This window comes from Leptodactylus fuscus, chromosome 5, assembly GCF_031893055.1.
Source record: "Leptodactylus fuscus isolate aLepFus1 chromosome 5, aLepFus1.hap2, whole genome shotgun sequence".
Taxonomy (NCBI): Eukaryota; Metazoa; Chordata; class Amphibia; order Anura; family Leptodactylidae; genus Leptodactylus; species Leptodactylus fuscus.
The window spans coordinates 157540969-157560429 of record NC_134269.1 but is presented as its reverse complement, the minus strand read 5'-3'; the positions used below and the strand labels follow the sequence as shown (position 1 = coordinate 157560429).

Here is a 19461-nt window from a genome sequence, read left to right as displayed (position 1 = left end):
CATGAATTTGCCCAAACTCTGCTGGTTAGAGGCTCAATCCACCCTGATTTTCAAAACAAATGTTGGTGCCAACCTCAACTTACTACAAGGGCCAAATTCACTGCTGGTGACAAGCTCTCCTCACTGCAAGTGCCAAATACACATGTTTCAAGGTGTTTTCCTACTGTCAGAGATGTGGTATTGAGTGTGTAAAGTGTGTAGTTGTTAGGCTGTGATGTTGGGGTAATAGAGGGTCTTTGGTGTGTTAGATGCCCCCAGACATGCTTCCCCTGCTGTCCCAGTGTCATTCCAGAGGTGTTGGCATCATTTCCTGGGGTGTCATAGTGGACTTGGTGACCCTCCAGACACGGATTTGGGTTTCCCCCTTAACGAGTATCTGTTCCCCATAGACTATAATGGGGTTCGAAACCCATTCGAACACACGAACATTGAGCGGCTGTTCGAATCGAATTTCGAACCTCGAACATTTTAGTGTTCGCTCATCTCTAGAAAACAACTTTAATGCAAATTGGCAGTTTGCCAACTTTAAACATGCTAATCTGTCGCAGAATTCTAAAACACTGCGAGCTATGAAGGTAGCCAGAAGTCACAGTTCTCCTAAAGTGGATCTGAGGGGAATCATCGACGCCAACAACACACTCATTATAAGGCGTCCCAGTGAGCTGCTGAGATGCCGTAACAATCATAGGCACGGAGCGAGGAACAAATTCATCGGCAGGCCAGCTTGAGAGCTGCAGTAACACCGGAGCATACGGATCATCGATGACAACAACACATGCTCATTATATGGCTTCCCAGCGAGCTGCTGAGATTCTGGAACAATCAAGGACACAGCACGAGGAACAAGTTCAGCGTCAAACTAGCTTGACAGCTACCGAAACACCGGAACAGGTGGATCATCAAAGCCAACAAAACGCTCATTATTTGGCATCCCAGCGAGCTTCTGAGATGCCGGAACAATCACAGGCACGGCTTGAGGAAGAAGTTCAGCAGCAGGACAGCTTCAGAGCTGCTGAAACGCCAGAGCAGGCAAACCATCAACGGCAGCAATTTGCTGAATATAGGCAGGTCATTGACACCAACAACCCGCAGACGAAGTTGCGGGCAGAGGCTTGTCTATATCATATATCGAGAACATTTGGATCAGGAGCAACCAGAGCAGCATTTCCCAATTAGGTTTTTGACCATTGTTTGACATTGATTTGATACAACTGTTTGAAGTGACTCCCCCACCCTCATTTTCACTACATGTTACACAGCCCCTTACTCCCATGTATAGTAACATTCAGTGAGAGACAGGAACAGTTCTCAATACAGAAGCAAGGTAAAGAGTGAAAAAATGCAGGATTTCACAGAAATGATCCAAAATGTGTTATTAAAATATATTACAAAATTTATTAATGACACAAATACTGCCAGAAATCAAAAGTTGTCTGAAAATTTACTTACACATCAAGTTATGCCCCTGGCCACTACAGAACTGTCTCCTTATGGCTCTGTACAATGTGCAGTGTCCAAGCCTCAGCTGCTGATGTCAACTTTGGGGTTTTCTACCCTTTTAAAATTGATGGCCAATCTTTATGTCTATAATAGATTTGTGTGCCAGGAAAAGCAACTACAGGAAGATGTGTTAAAGAAAACTAAGATAAAAATATATTTAAAAAGCTTATATTGTAGTTAATTTCTAAAAAAAAGGCAGTTTATTCAATAATTCATGGAAAGTGGTGGGTGGCTGTCTTTAGTCTGAGTAATGCCAAAGTAATGTCACAAATGCAGTGCTTTATTTAGCATTGTACATTAATAAATCTGTTTTTCTGGTTTAAGAAAATTGGCATGTTTAGTGATATACAGTCCTATGAAAAAGTTTGGGCACCCCTATTAATCTTAATCATTTTTAGTTCTAAATATTTTGGTGTTTATAACAGCCATTTCAGTTTGATATATCTAATAACTGATGGACACAGTAATATTTCAGGATTGAAATGAGGTTTATTGTACTAACAGAAAATGCGCAATATGCATTAAACCAAAATTTGACCGGTGCAAAAGTATGGGCACCTCAACAGAAAAGTGACATTAATATTTAGTAGATCCTCCTTTTGCAAAGATAACAGCCTCTAGTCGCTTCCTGTAGCTGTTAATCAGTTCCTGGATCCTGGATAAAGGTATTTTGGACAAACAATTCAAGTTCAGTTAAGTTAGATGGTCGCCGAGCATGGACAGCCCGCTTCAAATCATCCCACAGATGTTCAATGATATTCAGGTCTGGGGACTGGGATGGCCATTCCAGAACATTGTAATTGTTCCTCTGCATGAATGCCTGAGGATTTGGAGCGGTGTTTTGGATCATTGTCTTGCTGAAATATCCATCCCCGGCGTAACTTCAACTTCGTCACTGATTCTTGAACATTATTCTCAAGAATCTGCTGATACTGAGTGGAATCCATGCGACCCTCAACTTTAACAAGATTCCCGGTGCCGGCATTGGCCACACAGCCCCAAAGCATGATGGAACCTCCACCAAATTTTACAGTGGGTAGCATGTGTTTTTCTTGGAATGCTGTTTCTTTTTGGACGCCATGCATAACGCCTTTTTTTATAACCAAACAACTCAATTTTTGTTTCCAAAATGAAGCTGCCTTGTCCAAATGTGCTTTTTCATACCTCAGGCAACTCTATTTGTGGCGTACGTGCAGAAACTGCTTCTTTCTCATCACTCTCCCATACAGCTTCTATTTGTGCAAAGTGCGCTGTATTAAGATTAATAGGGGTGCCCAAACTTTTTCATAGGACTGTATATATAATATATATACACACTTGCAGAAGGTTCCTATGAGGACCGATACGTGGTGTACTGCTTTTTCCAATAAAAGGACATTTTCCACATATACAAGTTCCCGGCAGACCAGATTGCATATATGTATGTATATATATATATATATATATATATATATATATATATATACACACACATACAGTCGTATGAAAAAGTTTGGGCACCCCTATTAATTTTAATCATTTTTAGTTCTAAATATTTTGGTGTTTGCAGCAGCCATTTCAGTTTGATATATCTAATAACTGATGGACACAGTAATGTTTCAGGATTGAAATGAGGTTTATTGTACTAACAGAAAATGTGCAATATGCATTAAACCAAAATTTGACCGGTGCAAAAGTATGGGCACCTCAACAGAAAAGTGACATTAATATTTAGTACATCCTCCTTTTGCAAAGATAACAGCCTCTAGTCGCTTCCTGTAGCTTTTAATCAGTTCCCGGATCCTGGATGAAGGTATTTTGGACCATTTCTTTCTACAAAACAATTCAAGTTCAGTTAAGTTTGATGGTCGCCGAGCATGGACAGCCCGCTCTCTAATGATCTGAAAACAAAGATTGTTCAACATAGTTGTTCAGGGGAAGGATGCAAAAAGTTGTCTCAGAGATTTAACCTGTCAGTTTCCACTGTGAGGAACATAGTAAGGAAATGGAAGACCACAGGGACAGTTAAGCCCAGAAGTGGCAAGCCAAGAAAAATATCAGAAAGGCAGAGAAGAAGAATAGTGAGAACAGTCAAGGACAATCCACAGACCACCTCCAAAGAGCTGCAGCATCATCTTGCTGCAGATGGTGTCACTGTGCATCGGTCAACAATACAGCGCACTTTGCACAAGGAGAAGCTGTATGGGAGAGTGATGAGAAAGAAGCTGTTTCTGCAAGCACGCCATAAACAGAGTCGCCTGAGGTATGCAAAAGCACATTTGGACAAGCCAGCTTCATTTTGGAAGAAGGTCCTGTGGACTGATGAAACAAAGATTCAGTTGTTTGGTCATACAAGAAGGCGTTATGCATGGCGTCCAAAAAAAACAGCATTCCAAGAAAAACACTTGCTACCCACTGTAAAATTTGGTGGAGGTTCCATCATGCTTTGGGGCTGTGTGGCCAATGCCAGCCCCGGGAATCTTGTTAAAGTTGAGGGTCGCATGGATTCCACTCTGCATCAGCAGATTCATGAGAATAATGTTCAAGAATCAGTGACGAAGTTGAAGTTACGCCAGGGATGGATATTTCAGCAAGACAATGATCCAAAACACCGCTCCAAATCGACTCAGGCATTCATGCAGAGGAACAATTACAATGTTCTGGAATGGCCATCCCAGTCCCCAGACCTGAATATCATTGAACATCTGTGGGATGATTTGAAGCGGGCTGTCCATGCTCGGCGACCATCTAACTTAACTGAACTTGAATTGTTTTGTAAAGAGGAATGGTCCAAAATACCTTCATCCAGGATCCAGGAACTGATTAAAAGCTACAGGAAGCGACTAGAGGCTGTTATCTTTGCAAAAGGAGGATCTACTGTCACTTTTCTGTTGAGGTGCCCATACTTTTGCACCGGTCAAATTTTGGTTTAATGCATATTGCACATTTTCTGTTAGTACAATAAAGCTCATTTCAATCCAGAAATATTACTGTGTCCATCAGTTATTAGATATATCAAACTGAAATGGCTGTTGCAAACACCAAAATATTTAGAGCTAAAAATTATTAAGATTAATAGGGGTGCCCAAACTTTTTCATAGGACTGTATGTGTATATATATATATATATATATATATATATATATATATATATATATATTGTGTGTGTGTTTGGAATGTTACTCTGCAGAGCCAAGACGAGGGTGGGTGGAGTACTTAGCTGCAATTTATGGATCTAAAAATCAATATAAAGCTAATCGCATCAAATAGAAGAATGTACACATACCGTATATACTCGAGTGTAAGCCGAGTTTTTCAGCACAGTTTTGCTGCAACACCCTTCTGCATGGACTCCCGGCAAACACCCTCGCCCCCCTCCAGTCCACCTTAAACTGTGCTGCTCGCTTAATCCACCTCACCCCCCGATCTTCATCGGCTGCTCCCCTCTGCCAGTCCCTCCACTGGTTACCCATAGCCCAGCGAATTGAGTTCAAGCTACTAACGCTAACATACAAAGCCATCCACAACCTGTCCCCTCCATATATCTCTGACCTCATCTCCCGCTACCTGCCCACACGTAACCTCAGATCCTCCAACGACCTCCTACTCCGCTCTGCCCTCATCCGCTCCTCACACAACCGTCTCCAAGACTTCTCCCGTGCATCCCCCATACTCTGGAACTCCTTACCACGACACATAAGACTGACCCCCACAATCACAGGATTCAAGAAGGCCCTGAAGATTCACCTATTCAGGAAGGCCTACAACCTCCAATAACACTATCACCTCACCACCATCTGTACAGTCTCCCCCTCTCATTCTGTCTCTACCCCCTTCCCTCATAGATTGTAAGCCCTCGCGGGCAGGGCCCTCTACCCCACTGTGCCAGTCGATCACTGTTAGTATGATATGTACCTGTATATTTTGTGAATTGTATGTAACCCCCAAATGTAAAGCACCATGGAATTAATGGTGCTATATAAATAAACAATAATAATAATAATAATTAATGATTAATAACTGAAACCAAAAGTCAAACCAAGTAATCGGTGTAATCTTGTGTGGTTATTTCAGTTATTCTAGTTATTATAGACTTTCTGTCTCAAACTTTCCTTGAGTATCAGATAAGTATACTACTATTTTATGTATACTACTTAGTAAGACTGCTGATAGACATATCAATGATTCTGATACCATGTTTCCCCGAAAGTAGGACACCCCCTGAAAGTAAGGCATGCGGGGTTTCTGTTGAATTGCCTAATATAAGGCATCCCCGAAAAAAAAGGCATGCCCGGCAGTGGTGTGCGGGGTTTCGTGGGCGGGGCTTAGCGGAGCTTTCATGGGCGGGGCTTAGTGATCTCCACTTCACTGACACAGCAGCCCTGCTCTGTGCTCCGTGTGCACAGCAAAGCCGGCTGCTGCCTCTACTGTTGTAGGATGAGCTCTCCCAGCTCATCCCAGAGGCAGAGACAGCAGCTGCCATACAGAAGAGGCAGCAGCCGGCTTTCCTGCGCACACGGAGCACAGAGCACGGCTGCTGTGTCAGTGAAGTGGAGCTTGCAAAGCTCCGCTAAGCCCCGCCCCGAAGCCTCGTTAAGCCCCGCCCACCACTTCCGGGACGAACAGCAGCACCAGCGCTGCTAAGAAGAAGAGAAAGGTAAGTATGATACTTTCCCCCCTCCCCTACACTACACTACCTACAACCGGCAGTCACGCTGACACTCCACTAAGGAAGTGCCGGCATGACTGCCGGTTGTAATAAGACGTCCCCCGAAAATAAGACAGGTCCTATATTTAGAGTGACAATTTAATATAAGACACTGTCTTATTTTCGGAGAAACATGGTAGGATAGTGCACAGTTAGTGACATATCCAATGGCAGTGTGAGACCATGCAAAGCAAATGTAACGTGTTATCGTCAGCGATACACGTGGCTGCCAATCCTACTTTCCTATTAATATTATAAAATGTGAAAGTTTGTGTGTTTGGATATTTGGATGTTTGTTCCTCAATCACACAAAAACGGCTGAACGGATTTGAGTGAAATTTGGCACATAGATAATTTGTAACCTTGATTAACACACAGGCTTCTTTTTATCCTGGTAAATGACATGGCTCCATGACTGTTATGAATTTATATTCACATAGTTTATTAAACTGCTTTTGCAACAGCTTATCTCAGGTTCTAATAAAGCCAGGTCTGTTATCTCTCTATGTAAACACTCAGCTAACCCTCAGTCCATTCTGTACATGCATTTGCATATTATCTGATATGCTCCAGGCAGTGCTTACTCACTGGATGGGAAAACACCTTTAATCCAAATTGGCAGTTTTCTACTTTTAAACATGCCGGGAAAAAGAAAATCTAGTTTGTTGCAAAACTCTAAAACAACGACAGCTATGAAGGTAGCCAGAAGTCAACAGAGTTCTCATCAAGCGGAGCTGAGGGGGATCATCGACGTCAACAACACGTTCATTATATGGTGTCCCAGTAAGCTGCTGAGATCCTGGAACAGCGCGAGGAATGAGTTCAGCAGCAGGCCTGCTTGACAGCTGTTGAAACCCTGGAGCAGGTTGATCATCAAAGCCAATAACACGCTCATTTATATAGTGTCCTAGCGAGCTGCTTCGATGCCAGAACAATCACAGGCACAGTGCGAGGAATGAGTTCAGCAGCAGGACATCTTAAGAGCTGCTAAAACGCCGGTGCAGGCAAACCATCAACGGCAGCAATTTGCTGAATATAGGCAGATCCTCGATGCCAACAACCTGCAGATGAAGTCGCAGGCAGAGGCTAGTATAGTATATACTGTATACACTGCTAAGACTAAAAAGACATTGGAGGAATTGCTATTCTTTTTATTCCCTCCTAGAAAGAGTTAATAAAAGTTAATTGATGTATATGTACCTGAAATGGCAACTTGTCCTGCAAAAAGTAAACTTCATATAGTTGTCTTGACCGCAAAAAATTAAAAAAAAGTTATGGCTTATGGTATGCAATGATAGAAAAGTGCAAAAAATGTATTGGTCGTTAAGGGGTTAAACGCTCTCTGTAGTTTTTCAGGTTTAAAGGTTTCAGCTGTCATATGTTAACGATTTCCATTTCTGGCACGTTATTGAGCCATATTGGTGCTCTTAGTATATTTTTCTAAACTAAATACTGCCCATATATCTGTGCCATAAATACAATACAGGAACTGTCCCTCTGTAGGTTATCGTGTTCAGATTCTCCAATAAATGGAACTTTGGAAAAACCAGATTTCTTATCCAGCTTTCTCAAAATAGAACAGCTAAATGGTGCATGCTATTGAAGTTATTTCATAACCTTATCCTCTCTCAATAATAATTCATATTAAACCTATCAGACTCAATATGGGGCAGCTGAGAACTACAGATTCTCATTGAACAGTATAACTTAGCTGATGGGGACCTCTAGTGGCTACATTAGGGTATAAGACAGGGTTATAAAAACAAAACAGTAGTCTGTTTGTTCTGCTTGTCTGTATCCATATAGTTATCAGCATTTATGAAATAATAAATCTTAGTACTGGACATTAATTTCTTAATTGTTATATTTATTGGTTTAGTGTATGTAAACTGATTTCTATTCCATTTGTCATAAAACATTTAATTGCCCATAAATGTCAAACCACCAGTTCACAAACACTTGTAAAATGCTTCTTTTTCAGGCTCTGGAGTTCCTGTTATGGTCAAGTGTATGCATGGAGTCTTCTGTACCTCTCTTATCTGTCCATTACCTTACCTGGAGGGCAACGCTATATACGGCTGTGTGCCAGTGTTATTTTGACTGCCAGGCTGGTGTTCATGGAGAGGTATAGTAGTTGCCTTTTTTCACACTACATATTGTATTTCTTGATAGCACAGGAAAGTTTTTATTTTTGTGATGTAAATAGTTAAAGGGGTTTTCTGGGTAATTTTTTTTTTTAAACGGTCTGTTAGTGCTATTTATGGGTTAAAAATACACCCATGTACTTTTAGCAATGTTTTGAGTGTTTTCTAGGTGTCTGTGGATGCTCCTGACATCTTCTGCATTTGTTTACATGGTGTTCCATTCTTATTATGTAGCTTCCTGTGTTCCTTCCGCACTACCTCCCTGTCACTGCTCCCCCACTCTCTCACTCTTACACCCCCCCTCCCTGTCTCCCTAGCTAAGCTATCCCACCAACTAATAAGACCCCCATTACTAAGACCTCAACCCCTAAACCCCCACCTCATCGCATCATACTTACGTATCTTCCACTCTGGGAGACGGTTCCTCCTTTCTCCTTATCTGTGCGCAGGCTGGAGTGTCTGTGGCAATGTCTGTCTTTCATTTGTTCATTTTCATAGAATTTTTATTCATTATTACTTTTGCCAGATTCAAGTTATTTCTGTGACCATTGGGGGTTTTCTTTCATTAAACGAGGGATACCAACAATTTTGTTCACGTGTATACATCAAATCAAGAACTGTGAGATGCACATTACACAAGTTTGGAATGGTGACCCAAAAAAAAAGGCGAAGAAGCCTTGATTTCAATATTTTCTTAAGTGTCGGCTTGATTTTGCAAAAGAAAAAATTTGTAAGGTGGATAGTAGAAAATTGGAATCTGGTGATTTGGAGCAATGAGACAAAAGTTAATAGACTGGGTTCCGATGCATGTAAATGGGTCTGTAAAGGAAAAGTGGGCTAAGAAAATGTCAAGTTTGGTGCAGGAAGCCTGATGATACTAGGTTGTTTCACAGCCAAAGGTGTTGGATACTTGACCAAGATCGATGGTAGTCTCAACGTTGAGCTACATGTGAGTATCCTACCAGACAAGTTACTTTGTACACTCGAGTACTACGGGTATGAAGAAGACAACAGTGTTCCAGCAGGACAACGTCTGGAAGCATACATCAAGATTAGCGAAGAAATGGTGCAATGGCAATGAAGTAGAGGTGCTGGATTAGACCCCACAGTGCTCAGACCTCAACCCAATCGAATACCTGTGGGTAGAGTTGAAGAAAAAGCTGTACTTGTACCCAGTATGCACCAACATTGGGAACATGTAGAAGAGACCTGGAATTAGATTTTGGTCAAGACATGGATCTGATGGAATCTGATCAAGAGCGTGCCCAGAAGGATTCAGGCAGTGTTGAATGCCAAAGGTGGATTAACAAAATAATAAAAATTAAAATTTAGATTTTTTTAGGAGCAAAACAGTATCAATGCAGTTACATGACAAGAATCAGCATAACTAATCATATGCTAAATGGCTGCAAGTCAAATTTATGTATGAGATATCCAAGATGATTGTCTATAAAATGATGGTAGTCTCATGTTGGAAGCTGTAGTGCATGGTGAGATATGGAGTCTGAAAGTCAGAATGTTCAAAACATTGTTACCCTTTTGCTCATCAGTGTAGGTGTCTAATATGGAAGAGGAAATTGAGACTTTTTTCTGCTGGTTAGGCTCAGATGAATAAACCTATAATCAGAGTGGCTCGTGCCACAAGTTCTGTGTCAGGATCAGATGTGGAATCGGCAGAAAGATCAAGTCGGACATATTTTTTCAGCATCCTTCTTCGATCTTTGTCTCCCTTTGAAATAATGAAAGGAAGAATCAGGGTGGAATTTGGAAGAAGAATCCACCTCAAAATCCGCGCCAAATTCAAGCATTTGACCCTACCCTTATAGTTTTAATTAGTAAAGGTGTTTTCTCTAGGGCATAAGCAGTATGGGTGAAATAAAATGGCCACCATCCTTTTTTACAGTATAGGATCCCATCCTAGAATGTTGGGGGCACACAGAAGGGCAAAATCTGATGGCACAAGACAATCTCTGTCCACTTCTTTCCACCTTGCTCTGCCCACTGTCTCAAAAAGTGGCGAGTGAGGCAGAAAAGGGACAAAGTGCGACATATTTATTGTAAGTCAGGGCCATGTGCCAAAGATGCCTCATTACACCATTTGTGTAGTAGTAAAGTTGTAGAGTGTGAAGCAAGCCTAAAGTGGACACAATCTTTAAACAACTTATGGCTTATTGCATACATGGCTGCTTTAACCATTGGACAAACAGTGTTTCTGTATCACGCCCTATGGTTACGGGGCCCCACAACCGACCTGTGTCAAGCAGGACAGTCCCAAATTTCTGGTGCTGTCTTACTGTTCTGGACAGGAGGTATCGATTTCAACTCTGTCTGTGTCCTTACGAGACACAAAGAGGTTGAGTACAATAGTAGAGCAGGGTTCCGTGCTCCATTATTCCGCATTCAGCTGATGATGTCAGAGGCAAGGAAACACAATGAGCACCACTGCAGACATCATTACATGCAGGTATTCAGACCAACTGGACCTCCTTAATTGATAAGGGTGTTGGTCTGAATATATGTGATTCACTTCTCAGCCTTGGGTTGGTTTATAACTGCTGCTGCATACACCTGTATTTACACTGGGATAATATCTGACCTACTGTTCAAAATCTGCTCGGTGGACTGTTTTTTGTTTTCAAATCATTACATTCAGGTCTGTGGGAACAGGATTAGGTAGTTCTTTGATTATTCTTTATTTGTGTAATATTGGTGGCTGAGGGGGCAGGGGGCCATATGTACTTAAGGGGAAATTAAATGATGTGGGAGAGATTCCCTTTTGCAGCAAGCGTGAACAAGACCCCCTAATCTATTAAAATGACTCTGATTCTATATGAAGGCATGAACCACTGTCCTGACTGTAGCTGCAGTTATGACTCACATTGATTTTAACAGGCAGGGATCTAGTACTTTCCAGAAACTTATATCTGGATATGACTCTTTAGAAGGCAAAACATTGTTGCACCTGTGAGTTGTATTGCACATGAGATAGCCTTATATTTTCTGGGATCTTAGCAAGCTTCCCACGCATTCATTGAGTAGACCGGCTTTGAGCACAGTTTGGAAGGAGGAACACTTGGGAGAAGTTTGTACTGCTTGGGAAGGAAATCTTCTTACCACTTAACCTCCATCTGGTTATACAACTCAGGAACTTCTTTGGTGAGAGAATAAGTTCTCCATTGACGGGCAGTACATTCACTGTGTCAACATTAGCGTGCTGTTCATAGTTGTGGTCTGCGATCTTGCCCACTGGGCCCAACAGCCACTGTTACTGTCATCTTGTCTTCTGTTATCTACCTTGCCACTGAAGACCTGCATACATTGCGTAACTTCCATGTACCTCAGAAGAGAGAACTTCAGTTGAAAGTAAGGGTCTTTGATCTTCATCACTGGGGGCATGGCTTCAGGTGACCTGCAGGGTGCAGTGTCTGTGTGGCAGTTTGGGAGGAGAAGGCCAGACACAGCGGCATGTTGGCTGAGGAGGACTGTGGATCTGGCAGCATCGAAATAGCTATTTCATCACCAATTGCTTGCCTGGGGCATGTTTCTAGTTGGCAGGGTCACCAAAGTGTACAGCTCACCAAGGGGGTTGACAAGGAAGCTCTTGTGCTTATTCTTGGCTATGGAGGATGTTGCTTTCTGGTACTATAATCCAGCAGAAGAGTGTAAGCGACCGTGGAAAGAATGCAAAATATTGCCACATATTTGTTTAGGGCAGTGGAAACAGTGAACTTTTGGGAGGAGGACCAAAAGCAGATTACCAAGGTTTGAGAAGCAGGGGGAGTCAGCTGTCAAGTGAAGTTGGAGGGCGGCAAGCAGTCAGGGCAGCTGGTTAAAGAGAGGACACAGGCTGGAAAACAAACCACTTAGATGCTGGAATGCTTGGCCCCAAGGAAGGATATTGGAGTTTCAATTGAAGCTGCTGGTCGAGGCTCTGTCACTGGTTGGTCCTGATGGAGATCTTGATGCAATGTGTCAATGAAGTCAACGTTCAGGATACAACTACTAGAACGGATGGAAAGAAGACAGTGAAAAAGTTATGTCGTTAAGCACTGAAGCTATAACCTCTTCAGGTTGTGGTTTCATGGGCAAGTACCAAGAAAGACTTCAAGTTAAAAGTTCCAGTATTACTTAGAACTGTTTTTAAATTCTGTTTTGCATGTTGCAAGTTTTAATTTGGTAAGATACGTAACATACCAAGTGTATGACATGTGTTGTGGTAAGATAAGATAATCCTTTAATAGTCCCACTATGGAGAAATTCAGTGTGTTACAGCAGCATGGATAATACAGTAATAGATTACAAGAAAGAAACACATACAAGCTCAGAATAGCAGATAAAAAAGATACAAGGAGTCATAGCAACTAAAAGAAAGAAGACTTCAGGATCATTTAGTTCTCTGTGCGGAGTGATTTTAGCTTAGCCTGATATTAACTATGCAGTCGCCTGACAACGTTTTTGAGGAAGGATTTTCTATAACGCTCCTTCTCACACTTGGGGTGTAGCAGTTGGTCACTGACAGTACTGCCCAATGCAATCGCAGTCTCATGCATGGGATGGGAGTTATTCTCCAGCATGGAGCTCACCACGGACAGTATCTTATCACCAACCACTGGTTCCCCAGTCCCTGGTTCTGGCTCCCTAGGACAGAGCTGGCTCTTCTAACCAGCCTGTGAAGTCTGTTTCTTGAAAAGGGCCCTAAGAAGTGGCCCCTGGACTCCTGAGCAGGTAAAGCCTGCTGTTGCACTTTCTGTGAAGCTCATCCAGGTGATCAGCCCAGTCCAGCTTATTATTGAGGAGCATATCCACGTACTTATAGGTTTTGACTATCTCAATGCCTGTCCCTTGGATGTCCACCGGATTCAGGGTACTCCTCCGCTTACCAAAGTCCACCACCAACTCCTTGGTCTTCCCAGCATTAATCCTGGAGAGAGCAGTGTGGATGCTTTGGCCGTAGAGTTCACTTCAAGCTCAAGTGGAGCAGCCATGCTGCCACGTCCAATGGACCTGGTGATGGTTTGCCCAGGTCCTGCTTACAGCTGAATCTAGTCTTCTTTTTACAATATTTTATGTTAAAGGGGTTGCCTGGGATAAATTGATATTTATAATCTAAGCTAAACGAGTGTCATCCAACTGCATTCCAGTGCAAACTTGGCCCCACATCGGAAACAGTCAGTCGTGTCCATGGGGTCTTAGGCACTTAATAAGGTACATTGTGCTCAGTGAAAATCTCAATATAGAACCAAGGAAAAAATAAAGAGATGCAGGATTTCACAGAAAGGAGCCACAGTATGTTAATAAAGTATATTACAAAATGTATTTATGATACAAATGCTGGCAGAAAATCAAAAGTTGTTCAAAAGTTTAAATGTCAAATAAACTACTTAAATTTTGCCATTACTTGGAAATCCTCCTTATTACCATAAAGCAGCCCCAATTGTCCCCCCAAATCTTTATTTTTTCTTCACCCGATCAGAGTACCATTACTACTTCACAGCAAAACTGGACTGAATTTCCATTCAGAAAGTTTAACAAACTGGACTGAATTTCCATTCAGAAAGTTTAACAAACCCTATAGGAATTGTACTGAATGCCACACTGTGTTTCACCCTCTGTAACTAATAAAACAACTTCAAATCTTAGACAAAGGTTTATGTTTCCTTTATATTAGATAAATTCTTTATTTATAGAACACAAATGACTAAATTCTACATCAGCTTCCAAAATGAATATTCATTTCCTACTAAAGTAAATATTTCCCAAACTACAAACTTGGCCTCTGCCCCCCTTTATTCGCATAGGATTATACTGCAATTAGGATTTTTGTTTACTGGCCTATTGTTTCATTGTACAAAAGACAAGGTTATTGAGACATCTCATATCTGATATGTATGTGTCTTTGTAGGTATTTGCTCGTCGTGCTCTCGGTAAGATCAGCGAGCTTAGTCAGCTTGAACATATGAGCGATTCCTCATACAACGAAGAGACAAAGAAAGCTTTTAAAGAGTCCACTCTTAAGGTAAACAAACATTTTGCCTGCTTTAAGAAGTGAAGTGATTGAAGGCGCTTGGCATGAGTTACAAGCTCAATAAGATATTCATAGACACACAAGTCAGTGAACAAGACATGTAATACTGCCTGTGGGGTTACTTATATGTATTCCAGGAATTTTGCTGCTACTTAGTGCTACTGAAACATGAAGGAATGTATTTCATTTTTATGTTACAGCTGCTTTGCTACTAATAAATACACATAAACTGGAAACAGTATGTGTAGAAATGGACATTTGTATAAATATCCTTTGTATAGTCATATATTTTATTGCTACACGTGAATGTAAATGGAGGACAGTATAAGGGATAAAGCTTCAAAACTGTTGAAAAATTCATGAGCTTTATGTTTCCCACTAACAATACTTAATACCAGATAGGGCATAAGTGTCTGATCACTGAAAGTCTGTACCCCAATGGCCGCAAGAATGGACCAATTTCTTGCAAATGGAGCAGTAGTGAGTAGATCCCCTCTTCTCAGGTTTCACTGGAAAAATCTCTTTAAGTCTGGGACCCCACATTGCGAGAATGCCACGGTCAAAAACACCACATTTTACAATACCTGCAAAGTGAATGGGATTCTGGCTAATCCCATACATACATTGCATAAAAAATCTTCAATGAAAATGCTGCAATATCATAAACTGGACTTTCTATGAAAAACGCTGTGGAAAAATTGTAGTGCGTTTCCGCCGCTGTCTTTTCTACAGTGTTTTTCGGCTGTGGATCGCTACGTGGGGAATACACAGAGACAGTTGCAGAATGCACAGAATACACAATGCACAGAGACAGTTATGTGCTATATTTCCACTGTAAAGATATCCGTATCTACAGAGACATAGCTAATGGCTCATGGCCTCTGGTGCAAAAGATCAGTTTGGGCCCCCTCCCCCCACTTCTAACTTCTTTAATTGCCACCATATCTGTCTGTAACACAGTATAGGTCTTTGGCATGATATCTGTGGGGATCCGACACCCACACCCTTCAGAGATCAGGTGTTCTGGCAGTCTTCAGGCACTGGAAGTTGGCGCAAGAGCTTAAAAGTGCAACTGCTGTGGCCCCTTTACCTGCACCACTGCGCATCTACAAATTTCATCCTGTCTTTTATAAGTACTGGTGCTGAAAATAATCTGTTCATTTTGCTATCTCCTTGTGAACATCATAGACATTATATGTTTAACCAGGTCAGTCAAGAATGTATTGGTTTTATTTGTTTATCATTGTTGGATTGTTGTATCTGAAGCTCTGGTGTCTGAATGAGAAGGCATGAGTGAGGAGAGCTCCATGAGCAATGTGCACCCTCTGTAATAAAGTTATCACTGTTCGACAGCCAGGCTGCTCTGATCCGGATTCTCAGCACAATGGAACTTTCCTTACCTGCTTGGTATTGTTGCTGTGTCTGTTCCCTGCTCTCTGCAAATCTCTTATCCTCAGTGTTCAGTGCTAAATATGCAAACAGAGAATAGTTCCAAATGGTTTTGCTCACAGTAGACTGTCCCCATGCTAGAGCCACTCATTACTAAACTATTCCCCACTGCGTTCCTATGCAGGCCAAATGGTTGTTCAGCAGAGCAATAACATCAGCTCAGAATAGCCCATACTGATGTGCCCACTGTAGAAAATTACCCATGATATTGTGCCAGTCACAGCAGTGCCAATATGGAACAACACATTTATCTCCTTTATAGTCCTGTATTGTTATTTGCTCCGCTAACACAAACTTGGATGCAAGCGTCAGTCATTTAAAGTGGTTGTCCTGCAGATGAAACAAAGCAGATCTTTCCTAGCTCTGCTGCTACTTTGTTCCACTGAGTGCAGGGGTCACAGCAGTTCTAGTGATAACAACATCCTCATGACGTGGCGGCTCCCTTAACTGGAAATGAAGGGGCATTTGCTAAATTTGCTGGGATTTGAAAGTGTACCAATTTCTGATGTTCAAGATGACATCTGCAGGGGACAAGTTATCAAGAAAGCTTTCCAGATTTTTTGTGTTCCAGGATAGTGCCATGTGTCTCACCGAATTCTAGATACTTGTTTATTGCAAAGTTGGGTTGTGTGCTGCATGACATGGCTGGTTTTATAATATACTGTATTGGCTGATGGCCACGGCACCACTAGCATACTGCATGGTTTATGGTGTGTTGTGTAAAGAAAGAGGAGAGGGTCTTGCAATGTTTCTTGCTCTTTACGACCAGCCCCTATCTGTTGGTATACGCTTGTTTGATATCCTCTTAAATAAAAAAAAAACTAATTCTGCATGTATCATTTGATGTTGTTACCAAGAAGAAGAATACAGTCAGATATACAGCACAAAATACAGAAGAGATTTCCCAGCAATTGCTTGGAGGCCGAAAGCAAAGTATTTACAAAACCACTGAGCGTTTAATTGTGAATTGTTGCTGAAAGCTGAATTTTCCTACTTATGTACTGTAAAGTGATTATCTTATTCTTTGTCAGATGGCTGTAATGATCTTCAAAAGAACAGTGTTTGAGTCAAGAAGGAAACTAAAAGGCATTCTTCGTCCAAAGCTGAAAAATAATCTCAAGGAAGCCGAAAAGGTTTGTTTGTGGACATGTATTGATATTGACTCTTTTTATCATAAGGACTAATGTCTTAGTATCTTTTTTTATGATGATTTTATTGATTGTCGTTATTTCAAGAAAATAGACCAATATTGAGAGACATATGTCATTGTTTGTATAATAAAAAGTCTACAATTTTCCAATATATTTTCTGAATCAATTCCTCACAGTTTTCTAGATCTCCGCTTGCTGTCATTCATTCTGTTACTTCTAGTGCAGGGGTAGGCAACCTTTTTAGTTCGGGCGTGCCGATTTATATTAAAAAAATCAAAGATGAGCCCCTCGGAGTGTCGGGCAATAATTGTAAGGCTGACGACACCTACACTAAAGTGATATAGCACAAACATAGGGGTGCTGTCATACTGCGCTCCCAGCCACATGCGCTTACCGCTATTTGCCTGGATTCACATGTGCTTTTCCATTAGAAGCAATATGAGTACATGTGTAACCTGCAATTAGTGGTAATGTATGTGACTGGGAGCAGAGTGAGGTAACACCTGTAGGGGGAGACACACAATGTTCCATGGGTGCTGCATCTAGTCCCCAGCCGTCAGTAACTTCAGTTTTCTGTAAGGGCAGGTTCACACCTGTGTCCGGTCCCCGCTTTGTGGGTTTCCGTCTTCTGCCCGAGAAACTGGACAGGAGACGGAAACCCGGCAGTCAGTGTCCACCCATGAGCATCTTCTGGTCTCTGCGGTGAAACCGTTTTTCTTTTTTTAACCGGTCACAAAGTCCTGTATGTCCAACTTTGAGTCCAGTAAAAAAAAAAAAACAAAAAAAAACCAGTTTCGCTGCAGGGAGGAAGAAGATGCTCACGGGCGGACACTTTGCAAACCCATCAAGTGGATGGGTTTGAAAACTGACTGCCGCTTTCCGTCTCCTGTCCAGTTTCTCGGGCAGGTATCGGAAACCTGCAAAGCAGAGACCAGGAGCAGGTGTGAACACTTAATTGTGAGACATATGGAGGTAATAATTAAGTAAATATCTTCATTATATAGGTCCTTTATTAGTACCCCCATATGTCTCACATGTTATTAACACTTATGTGAGCCACACAGGAGTTAATGTGAGGGGCATGATGGGGTTAATTGCTATTAATGTGAGGCACATGGAGTTACTAAAGCTATAGTAATAACCCCAAATGCCTGACATTAATAAGAATAGTTAGTAATACAAGCAGGTACCTGGTGTTGTTTTTACTTTCACTTTGCTCAGCAGAGCTTCCTCTCCTATTCAGGGCTGCAGACTGAAAGAGCTCCTCACGTGTAGCAGCAGGGAACAGGGAGCCCTTATCCTGTGCAGTGAGAGGCTCACCTCTGATTGGTGGTCAGTGAGAGAAGGGGGCGTGTTCTACACCTCAGCTCTAGCAGAGCACTGAAGGGACGCTCTCTGTTAATTTAATGCATGAAGGTTTTGGGCTGACTGCTGTGTCAGCAAAATATGCCTCACGTGCCAGTCTTGGCACGTGTGCCAGGGGTTGCTGACCCCTGTTCTAGTGGATAAAACTCTGACCATGGTCATGTGATGTACACACAGGTGCACAGCTCGTTTACCAGGCAGATGATTACTGTGCTGTGACTATAATGACCTGAACACCTGTGTGATCATCACATGACCATGGACCGTAAATCACATGACCATGGTCAGACTTATCCAGTGGAAGTAACACAATGAATGGCAGCAAGCAGAGATCTAGAAAACCATGAGAAATTGCTACAGAAAGTATATTGGAAAATTGTATAACTTTTTATTATACAAAGAATAACATTTGTCTCTCAATATTAATCTGAAAGTGGACAACCTCTTTAAGGCTAGAAGATAGGAGCGAATGAATAGCAAATCTTGGGCAAGTAGAGTAAGAACATGAATTGGACAAAAAAAAATTGAAACGGCTTGACAAATGTCCCCAGTGTTTTTATTAAATGGTAAAAATTTGGAAATCCATACTGTCTCTTACCCCTAGTTACCGTGGCCTCGTACTAACACTGAGCGACTGCTAGTAGAGATGTTTGAAAACAATGCAGCTCAGTTCTTGGCAATTCTTGAAGCTCTGATGGATAGCAATAGAAGAGTGTTGCAGGCTGGACCGCCAACGCCTGATGAACCAGAAATACATGATGTGATTGCAGAACTTTGTTTTGCTGCCATTGATATCCTTTCAGGTAAGATTTGTCCTTGTTAAGGTTCCTAAACAAGCATACTCTAATATTGAGTTTTGCTGTTAGGGCTGGACACCACTCACGGCTCCACGACTTTAAGGTTGAAGTCGGATATGGAGGACACGCAGTTGAATTTCTGCTAGTGTAAATTCAGCATTGTGTTTTTCTGAAAGCTACCGCTGCAAAAAAAACACCTGAAGTCAGGTGAACATTATTTTGCAGTGCCACAGCAGCAGGAATTTCTAGAGGAACCAGAAAAAAATAGTTGTGATGATGAGGGGAGGGAACAGCTGCCCAACCAGATAGGTGTCCGCCACACCGTCACGACTAGCGATCAGGAA

General features: G+C 41.8%; 1 protein-coding gene across 1 annotated transcript in view; it reads left to right on the top strand.

Annotated features, from left to right (window-relative positions):
- Positions 1-19461, top strand: part of CFAP54 (cilia and flagella associated protein 54) — a 263167-nt gene that overhangs the window by 18648 nt on the left and 225058 nt on the right. Inside the window, 4 exon segments of the mRNA XM_075274556.1 lie at positions 8168-8311; positions 14233-14346; positions 16836-16937; positions 18925-19123. Of these exon segments, the coding sequence (XP_075130657.1) occupies positions 8168-8311; positions 14233-14346; positions 16836-16937; positions 18925-19123 (559 nt within the window).